Genomic DNA, 10,901 nt, shown 5'->3' on the forward strand with positions numbered 1-10,901 from the left:
CTCATTTCAACCAGATTATCCAACGGTAGCTGCACGGATCTCAGGCTGCCTGGCGGACATCTCAGCATGGATGAAAGAACATCACCTACAACTCAACCTGGCAAAGACTGAGCTTCTCGTCTTCCCTTCCACTATAACTCTACAGCATGACGTCAGTCTGAATGTCTGGCTACACAACACTAGTCTTTGAAAGTCCGCTTTGAATGGCCAAGGCCACCAGAGGACAGCTTTCTTTTCTTCTTCCATGATGGGGTTTGGCATCACAGCATTTTTTTTTCCAGGCAGAACGATAAAGAGCACTGGCCATTCACTCCCTCCGCCTACAACCCCTGCCGGACCTGAGACTCAAACCCACAACCTTCGGGTTACAAGTCCGAACATCTAACTATTAGGCCACGACTGCCCCTGTGAAGGTGAGACACTAACAGTAACACCCAGTTCTGAGTCTCTGGCCAGTGAGGGAGAGATGTCAACAGATAAAGCTCTGAGCCTCTTTTGGAAGCAGCAACAGATATGACCAATTTCTGAGCCTGCGGCCCATGAGGAAAGAGGCAATTACAGATACCCTATACGCTCAAAGTCTTCATCCAGCGAGACAACCACAGATATACAGACATTCGTGACAAAATTAAGCTCTGGCGGGCAAACCTTCACTTCAAGATATTTTCATCTGTTTATTCCAGATCAAGGACCTTCTGCACCTACTCCAGGGCCACATCTGTGTGTTCCAGATGTTAGGACCCTTTGGTGCTCCAGAAGATCAGCATCCTACACGTGAAGTTTCAGAGAAGCAACAGTTTATCTGTCCACAAGGTAACATAACTCTGCCATAGCAAACTTCATCACTTGCATTTTATGCATCTTATTCCTTTTTCACTCATGGTATTCATTTAGTGGTTGTTGATTACTCTTGTTTATATTTTGTTGATGAAATTTTATTACACCTATCTTCCTTGTGTTGATAATACAGTAAGAGGCTCTACAAGTTAGATATCCCACTAATCTTTCAGATTAATCAGTTGACTAATTCCCTTTAGTTTCTAAATGATTGTTGGGAGTGTTCTCATATCAACAAGGTAAAAGTCCTGGTGCTCCAAACTAAGAGAGGGGGAAGTGCTCATCTGATGTATAGGGCTGCATGATTAATCGAATGCGATTGTCATGAGCATCTTGTCGGTAAAGCCGGTTCTGTGATCAGTAGCAAATCTCCATCACGTGCATTTACTACACAGAACCGTAGTTCATTGAAAAGCTACACAACCCCCCCCCCCCAAAAAAAAAACACGGATGATATAATCGGGTGAAGATATCGTTTGCGATAATGTCAGCTGTTTGCGTAGCTTCTCAGTGAACTACGGCTCTGTGTAGTAAATGCTGCTCCATCTGAAAGCATGTGAAAATACCACATTTAATAACATATTTTTACTCCAAACTCACTTCATAACATCAGTCGAGTGTTTGAAATAAATCCTTCTGTGAGATTATATGGCTTCTTACACAGAATAAGGCATGCAACATATTTCATATTATTCTAAGCAGTGATAAAGGCTATGTCGATTAGCATTGCATTATTATATACTTTATTATAATGAAAATTATAATAATAAGAACCAAGATAAACCATATATTGTCGTAGTCGTGTGTTTATTAGTCACGCTGAATCAATGGAAGCAGTTAAATCTTGTGTTTATTCAGCTACCACTATAGTGATTTCCTGGGTTTCTTCTGTGGGGCGTATTTTGAGTTTCTGTGGCCTTCGGATGGAGATTTACTACTGATCACAGAACCGTGCTTCACTGACAAGATGCGCATGGCAATCACAGCTTTTGCCTAATCGCGATTTAATTTCGATTTATCGTGCAGCCCTACTTATAACCATACCTAAAGTGGCATCGGTGACGTTAGTACCCATCACTACATTATCTCCCCTCCCTGGGTGGGCAAAAGTAAAATCACTACAAACAGTTTGTGCATTCACTGACTTTAATGCACAACTTCCAGCCAACCAGAATCTAGTATTCAGACATACCATGGTATCAACGTTTTTAAAATGGATTTATTTTAATATTCATTTGATGTCACTAAAATTGGTTTTCAACATCTTACTCCCAACTACAACTGCAAATGAAGAGGAAAAAATAAAAGAGGTCTGAAAATGCTGATCTGCTGCTTGTTTTTAGATTGGACAAAAGAACAAGGAAACCAAGCAAAACAAACCAACGCATTATATTTCAGATGAACGTGAGGAATTTAAAGCACTTGAACTTCATGGAGGTCCTCTGTGCTCGTAAAATAAAAACTGTTCCCCAGAGTCTGTGTGTCCCAGTGAGGTTCAGCGAACTGCTCTCTGATGCTCGTTCTCTAAATGAGTCTCAGCATCGTGTCACACATACGCAAAGAAAGCCTGGTGGCCGCTGGAGCTCAGAACTTCAAGCTGAATCCTGGACCGGCTTTGGAGGCGCCCTGGTTAGCAGTGGTCAAATGGAAACCAGTATCTTTAAGATCATCATCACCCTGAAGAGAACAACAGAAAGATGAGAATGAGAAACAATAACCAGGAGTTTTAGGAAGACAAAGAGCAGCTGAATTGATCCTCCTTCTTGGTCAACAGAGACCAAGGTCAAGATGAATAAAGTCAATAACACACTGCTCAATCATTCAGGAACATGCATTCAAGGCTGCAGAGTTGGTTTTGATTTCACGTTGAAAGAGTTTCTGTACCAGCTGGCTGAAGTCCTGTCCTCCCTCCGGCGGTCGCGGGCTCGTTCCTCTCTTCACCCGTTGCTGTTCGCTCTTGGCCGGCCATGTGGGGAACATGGAGGGCTCGATGGGGAGCGGCGACTCCCGGAAATACTCGTGTTTAAGTGCCTCATCGGCACTGATCCGCTTGGCAGGGCAGTACGTCAGAAACCTGAGACAGAAAGCAGACATGTAAGAAAAACTGATGTGAAAACCGCTGCTGTCAGTCAATGTCTCGTGTCACTGCAGGAACTGTAATCGAAGGTGTGAGGTTAAAGGGTCTAGGGATGTGCAACAGTGAGCGAGTACTCGGCTGTGACAGCGACGATTGATCTTTTTTTCCTGATTGTTTATAGCAGCACTTTGGGCGGCACCCTGAGCGCTGATTGTTTAGCTGGCCACAGCATGCGGTCCAAAGCATAGACATGAGAAAAGAGAGAAGCATGACTTCAAAGTCACACAGTGATGTCTGGGTTAGCAACATGCATATCTGATTAATCTAACATAGGATGCGTTGAGATATTAACATTTATTATTAACATGCTGAATGCGCTGCATATTACCAGTGTTTAGTTTCATGCTAAAATGCACTGCCCGATCATTGACGGAGTTATTTGAGATGGTCATATTGCATTAGATGTTTCTTTTTTTTTTTTAAAGACTGATGTTATAATAATGCAGCAGTGCTTTTTTCCCATCATATTTGTTCAACAGTAGGCATACTTCAATTACAATTGTTTTTGTACTTTGTATGGCTTCGAAAACGCGCAGGCAATTTCAGGAATCACTAGATAATGTATATGAAAATATAGCACAAATCTGCCATAAACATAGCATTATAATGAGAACTTTACGGAATGTGAAATCTATAATAAATTCTGTCTGCTTTCATTGCCCGTGTTTCAGCGCGCTGTAATGAAAGTGCATCATAGAGGGAGCTCTCTCTCTCTCTCGCTATAGCGCATAACAAAGTTCACTGGCATTTGCATCCTTTTGTGCAGATACAAGTTGTAATGTTACGTCTATGTTATGTTATCTGGGCCCATATTCACAAAACGTCTTCAGGCAAAAAGTAGAAAATCTTTTTACATTTTTTTATGACGGATGAAAGTTTCGGAGGCAGTGTGTAAACGTGATTGACACAACATGAGGTCATTTATTTTTTAACGTGTGAAAATTTCGGACTCAGCGTGCAATGACCTTTAGCATGCATTTTAAAATTTGAATGTTTTAACGTTTTGAATTATTTGGATGTGGCAATTAACTTTTTAATTTTTTAACCTTTATTTGAATATGGCAACATAATATTGCGCTCTACAATATTTCTATGAATAAATCTCTGACAGAGACTATCAGCCAATCACTGTGTGCATCGTTAATAATCATGCTGACCTCATCCATAGCAACGAGGTAAACCCCGCCCCCTTAATCTGAGCTTAAGACTTCTCTCTATTGCTTAGTACAAGTTTGTCTCAGCAGCTTTGTGAATAGGGTTTAAGAGAAAACTCCTAGCTAAAAACTTTTACTGCTATTTAGGAGAACTCTTAGTGGTAAGATAAAATGTTTTGTGAATACGGGCCCTCATCAATATCATAGGATGTGTCATAGAACGGGCATAATCATAATCTAAGTGTTCTAATCATGTGTTCATGCTTTCATGTCATACTTTTAAAATTAATTTTATATCAGTCTTCGGATATTTTCATTATCTCCGTTACAGCGATGTCCCCTTGTAAACGCTGCTTGATCTGTGCAGGTTTCTCTCCTGATTCAGACCAGAACACTTTTTCACTGGAGCAAGCGTTATTATGGATTATGGACTGGTATTTTAGTTAAAAGCGTCTTAATGCTGGATTTGTTTCAGCTTTTGTCTTCTCCAGATGTTCACTGATGGACTGGAGTGCTGTGGATTATTGTGATGTTTTTATCAGCTGTTTGGACTCTCATTCTGACGGCACCCATTCACTGCAGAGCATGCATTGCTGAGACACTGATGCAATGCTGCATTTCTCCAGATCTTAAAAGTCTTTCTACTCCTCTCGGTGTCCCATTCCCTCCGCTGCTCTCTCATATGAATGTGGTATTTGCAGTCAGGCTGTGATGGGACGTGACCTTTCAGGGCCGTCTGTGTGCATTAGCATCCCTTACATCAGGGCCTCTTAAACTCTGGAAACAAGAACCCCTTCAGAGATTTCAACTTGAGAAAGAAACTGAAAGTCAGAGACATCTGAAAATGAACAAACATCTCATAGCGACGTTCAGATCGATGGCGGTTTATTTCCAAATGAATGATTCACGCTCGATCACATTGCTGCTGATGTTCCACAGGCTCAATGACAAGGTTTGTAAAGATCCAGAAATGCTTCAGGTTTCCAGAACAAATGTTAAATGTGTCTGTCCAACCAACTGCAGTTAAAAAAATTATTAAACAATATTTTATTTATATTTTACATAATACCATTACATAAAAGTCACGTGATCCTATTTGGTGCCTAACCCTCATAAAAGACACATGTGGTCACAGGGACGCATTTACTGGTACTTCACAACACCTTCAAACACTTCCAATCACATTTATAACATATCACTGTTCTGAGCCTTTTGTTTTTAACTCCAGTGTTTCATAATGTGAAGCAGCTGTGTCTGCACTGATGCAGTACTTCAGAAAAACAACGGCAACCAAAACACAGGCACTTTTTGTCTGTGCATAATGAGTTTCAGGCCAGATAACAGGACGGCCACTTGATGCTCAACTGCCACTCATGCTTTCACACCTCGCAAAGGTTTGATTTTCTGTGAAATATTCTACAATTCAGCGCATTTATCACCAGTGTAATATTAGCTCGCTGGATGACAGAGATGAGCTGCTCACAATGACCTGTGACAGTCTTACACTGTGACACTAACCTATCAGGAAATGTTTTGCATCATATAAAACCGTATTCAAGCAAAAGTGCATTACATTATAAAGGTTTGATTACCGGCTTCTTGCAAATTGAACTGGTTAAGAAAACTTTATATGTAATTAAAAACAGAAATATTTCTGGTAAATATAAAACTGAATTAAAATCACTGTGTGCGCTCTTACTTGTTCATGAGGTCAAAGCCCTGGTCGGACAGCAGTGCTCCGAAGCGCTTGCGCAGGTTATTGTAGGGATATTCTGTGAAAGTCATCTTCTTCACCGCAGGCATCTCGCTGTATCCCGGCCAGATCTTCTCACTGGGAGAGCCCAAGTCCTACACACACACACACACACATGTCAGCTCCCACAGTACATTAACTGTTTAAAAGCCATGTTTTATGGGGACATTCCACACACACACACACACACACACACACACACACACACACAGGAAGAGAGACTGTGAACATGTGAAAAATCAAAAACAAGGTTTAAGGCCATGTCATGTACCATTCAATGTTTAAAAGGACCATATTATACTACTTTACAAGTTCATTATTCTATTTATGGTCTGCAAGAACACATTTACATGATTTGTCTCGGTGTACATTGCTGCAGTGCCTCTTTTCACCCTGCTTTTCTGAAAAACTCTGCTCCGATTGGTCAGCGGGCCCAGTCTGTTGTTACGGATCAAACGCTCACAGCGTGTGTTGGAAATTTAACACCTCTTCCCATTATTGTGTTTCAGCTCCCAAGGCTTCATAAGCAGTACTGTAAATTGGAAGTCCACCTAATGTGTTTTGGCCCTTTCAGAGTCAACAGTGAATTCACTTGACCAACTGTTCTTTACATGAATCCCCACCCAAACTACAATGACTTTATTGGTAATTGCTTTGTGATTTTACAAAGAGATCACCAATAAATTCTGCATAATTCCCGTTCGATGATTCTTTGACGCACACCAGCTGTGATTATCCCACTTATACAGTCATCACTCACCAGCATGGACAAGTTAAAGCTGTCATTAAAGTGTGGAGCACAAAATCAGGTAAGTTATTGGATCTACAGGTTATTAGATCTAGAATTCTGAAGTGAAATAAATGAATGTAGTAAGATGACATTTATTTGAATGAATCGGAGCAAGAGATGAATGTGCATTACCTGTCTGTGCAGCCTCTCTATAGTGAAACTTCGAGTTTAATTAAAAAACAGCGACATGATCACCTTGCTGAAAAATATAATGTAGCTTTTAGTAGCAAAGATATTTCATTTATAAAAATCAAGAGACAGTGGCTCAAAACAAGTTTCTGTGCTCCTGAATGTTTCTGTGTGCGCAATCGCTCATCTATATAAAGTTTCCACCTAAATTAAGAAGCAGAGTTTTTGTACGAGTGCATACAAGCAACATCGGGTTCATAATTTGGCATTTAAAAAAAAAAAAGAAGTTATCTTTGTGGGCAAAACGTGTCGCCCTGGGATTGTGATGTCCTGGAATTCCAGCGGGAAATGTATACATGTGTCCAGATCGGATGTAAAACCACATTTGGAAACGGCTCAGGACGGATCCTAAAACAATGGATCTTGTGCAAATTATTGTGTTTACACATATGCAACGATATCTGATCTGTTGCATGAGAGTAAAAAAAAAAAAAACTAGCACGTTTTTTTGCTAGTGTAAACGAACACTATTAGGCTGGATATCATTTTGCATAATTTCGGCAGTGAATTTTTTTTTCTCTTTTTAACACCACCAGCTTCTATGGCTATGTTCCTGGTGAGAGCCAGGTTTAGTTATTCATATTAAAACTAAGATGTTTAGGAGTCATTTTCTCAAAAAAAAAAAAAAACTTTGGATTTACTTGATTAAAAACCCTTTCAAAAGTATCACCAGAATAAAACAAGTTTCTCACAGGAGTAGTTTTGATTGGTTCATGCCAGCACTGGGCTTTATCAGGTCAAAAAACTGTGTCGATCGATACCACAGTCCTCACTGACACTGACAAGACATTATCGATTATCCATCTGCATACAGCTAAACTCATCACTTTAAAATGAATTCACTCTTAGGTTCAAGCATTCAATAACTGTATATACTGCACCATCTGGCCACCCATTAAACAGTAGGTTTGGGCTGCACTAATTCGATATATGGCATACTATACAAGATGGACAGCATTTCGTGTTTGCAGCTATAATGGAATAGATACATGGATATTTCTGCTCCAAAATCTATGGAAAGATCTGTAAATGAGCAATGCATTTATGTGCACTTATGTTAAGTGATTCCTCCTGATGAGCTGCTAATATTGCTTATCAGAATGAATAAAAAAAAATGTCTTCAGACATTCAGGATGTGATGAAGCATACCTTAAAAACTTTGTTGATTTGATCAATCTCAGATTTGCCAGGGAATAAAGGTTTCTGTGTGAGGAGTTCTCCAAATATACAGCCGACCGACCACATGTCCACAGCTGTGGAGTATTCCTGAGAGGAGGAAACACGAGCGTGACTCAAACAAGCGGACATGACTGCAAAACACTGCCCAGTGAGCAACATCTTCAACAGAGCATGAGCAAGACCAACCGTCCATTATCACCAGATTTACATCACATTTAGACATTCAGCAGATGCTTTTATCCACAGCGACTTACAAATGAGGACAATGGAAGCAATCAGAATCAACAAAAGAGCAACCATATGCAAGTGCCATGACAAGTCTCGGTTAGCCTAACGCAGTACACGTAGCAAGGTTTTTTTTTTATTATTATATAATAGATAAAAAGAAAACCGATAGACAGAATAAAAAAAAAAAAGAATAGAGAAAGCTAGTGTTAGAGGTCTTTTTTATAGAAAACAAGCAGTTAGAAAACAAAAAGTCTTAAAGGGTCACGGGTTTTTTTTTTTTTATAAAAAAAGAAAACAAATAGATAAAATAATTAGAATAGACAGTGCTACAGTTAGAGGCTCAAAGAGATTTTACAGTTTTACATCTTGAACCAAACCAACCAGCTCTGAGATTAATTATGAACAGCAACAGACATAGATGAAAGAGAAAAAAGAGAGCGCACTTCAATTCACTGATGAAATCAGACATTAACATGAAACATTTTAGTACAACACCCAACATATTTAAATGTAAAATACACATACATTAATTAATATAAATAAATAGCTTGAGAGTGCAGTGAGACTGAATTCTGCTGTATTCTAGGATTATAGCAACTCTCAGACCTGTCTTCAGGGTTATGGGTAGTGAAGTTAGGAAATTAGGAATTTAAACACTTTTTTAAACAATTTTTATTTATGTTCGGTGGATTCTACAGAAACATAATTTATTGCTTAATCTCAGAGCTCACGGCAGGCTCGTCTTAAAAGAATTAAACGTTTATGTTAGGGATGTCCCAAGCCGATCTCAAGGAACGGGCCGATCAAGCAATTTAACTGATCGTATCGGCTCTCCTCATCCCGATCCTTAATTTACGTCAACTGTAATACCAGTGATGTGCAGTAGGTGACGCTTGAGCTTCCGTGTTCAGTGTATTTGATGCACACTTTTGTGACGATCGTTGTTATAACGCGCTGCTATAGGCGGCTTCGGATTTGACTGATAGACTGGCATTTTGACACAGCAAGCTTCATGCTTTCTAACCTTATGTTGTAATTATTCTGCTTATTGGACATAATAAATACAAGAATTTTATATCAACAGTCCCATATTCATAATTGTGATGACACAGTCTGTTTACAACGTCTACCATTGTAACATGTTTACATCTACCAATGTCTTTATATAGTGTGTGCATAGAGAGAAAGAGTGTCTTATAATTATATACCGTTTTATATTATATATACATACAGAACTTTTACTCTCTGCACAACTCTGTATGCATTGGATAGTTTTTAATAACTTTAATGTATTTGTATGTGCACCAAACAAACATTTCTATAGGAATATACAAGTATCAGATCTGGACTCAGTATCAGCAGATTAATTACTCGGATCGGGTGACAAAAAAACTGATTGGGACATCCCTAGTTTTTGTTAACTAGAACAAAAAAGGTGGGAACCCAATATTTGCTACCTGTAGTAGGGATGTGAAATAATGACAAAAATTCTCTGTCTAGATTTTCTGAAATTGTCGATAATTAGACAAAATATATTGATATATAGGTCAATGTTTTATTTATAACTTTTTACAGTGTACGTTTTTATAATTTCTTATTAGCTTTATTACTTAAATGGCATTTTCAATTAGGAACTGCTAGTACATTTCACAATAGCAAAGAAACACTGAATTAAATGTGAAATTTTAATGTAGAAAAGCTGAAATTGTATTTCTTGTAAAATGTACTAATTTTACTGTAATTGTGAAAATAAAAATAATTGTAAATAATAATAATAATAAAAGTTAAAGGAGGGGCCTCAGCCATATGTGAGACTAGAAAAAGCATATAATAATAATAATAATAATAATAATAATAATAATAATAATAATAATGTTATTGTAAATAACAATAATCATCATAACAATTAAAATTATAATACTAAATGATAATAATAATATTTATAATTAACATTATAATAATTGTAAATAATAATACCTATAATTATAAAAATTATTGTAATTGTAAATAATAGTAAATATTAAACAATTATAGTTAAAGTAATTGTAAATAATAATAATCATCATCATCATAAATAATAATAATAATAATAATATTGTTGTTGTTATTGTAAATAACAATAATCATTATAATAATAGAAAATAATAATAGAAAATAATAATAATAATAATAATAATAATATTTATAATTAACATTATGATAATTGTAAATAATAATAAATGTAATGTAATAATTTGTAAATAATAGTAAATAATAAACAATTATAATTAGAGTTATTGTCAATAATAATAATCATCATCATAAATAATAATAATAATTATTATTATTATAATAATAATTATTATTATTAACAAAATTGTACAAAATAATAGCGATAATATCTATAATTTACATTATAATAATTGTAAATAATAATAATCATCCTCATTAGTCTTCATACAGCAAGATTGCACTGTAAATAAAACAAATATACCAGAAAATACCATTTAATTTGTTCTACTTTAAAATGTCGCACTTAAAGGGTTAGTTCACTCAAAAATGAAAATTAGGCTGTGTTTTACTCACCCCCGAGGCATCCTAGGTGTATATGACTTTCTTCTTTCAGATGAATCCAGTCGGCGTTATATTAAAAAT

The 10,901-nt window shown here is 37.2% G+C and overlaps 1 protein-coding gene across 1 annotated transcript; it reads right to left on the reverse strand.

The window, feature by feature from the left end:
* Positions 1-2,038: 2,038 nt before the first annotated feature.
* LOC107572291 (cyclin-dependent kinase 11B-like) lies at positions 2,039-8,143 on the reverse strand. Its single transcript, XM_016258713.1, has 4 exons — positions 8,010-8,143; positions 5,828-5,976; positions 2,722-2,911; positions 2,039-2,514 (listed from the first exon to the last, which is right to left on the reverse strand). Exons 1-4 carry the CDS (start codon positions 8,103-8,105, stop codon positions 2,422-2,424), a joined length of 528 nt encoding a protein of 175 aa, XP_016114199.1. The 5' UTR covers positions 8,106-8,143; the 3' UTR covers positions 2,039-2,421.
* Positions 8,144-10,901: the final 2,758 nt, after the last annotated feature.

This window comes from Sinocyclocheilus grahami, unplaced genomic scaffold (assembly GCF_001515645.1).
Source record: "Sinocyclocheilus grahami isolate Dianchi unplaced genomic scaffold, SAMN03320097.WGS_v1.1 scaffold1731.1, whole genome shotgun sequence".
NCBI classification, from domain to species: Eukaryota; Metazoa; Chordata; class Actinopteri; order Cypriniformes; family Cyprinidae; genus Sinocyclocheilus; species Sinocyclocheilus grahami.

Excerpts from the sequence above, each read along its gene's own strand:
- LOC107572291 (XM_016258713.1), bottom strand. The coding sequence starts at position 8,105 with ATGTGGTCGGTCGGCTGTATATTTGGAGAACTCCTCACACAGAAACCT. Across the intron at positions 2,912-5,827 it reads GGCTTTGACCTCATGAACAA|GTTTCTGACGTACTGCCCTG; the intron begins GTAAGAGCGCAC and ends TTTCTGTCTCAG. Across the intron at positions 2,515-2,721 it reads GACAGGACTTCAGCCAGCTG|GGTGATGATGATCTTAAAGA; the intron begins GTACAGAAACTC and ends TGTTCTCTTCAG.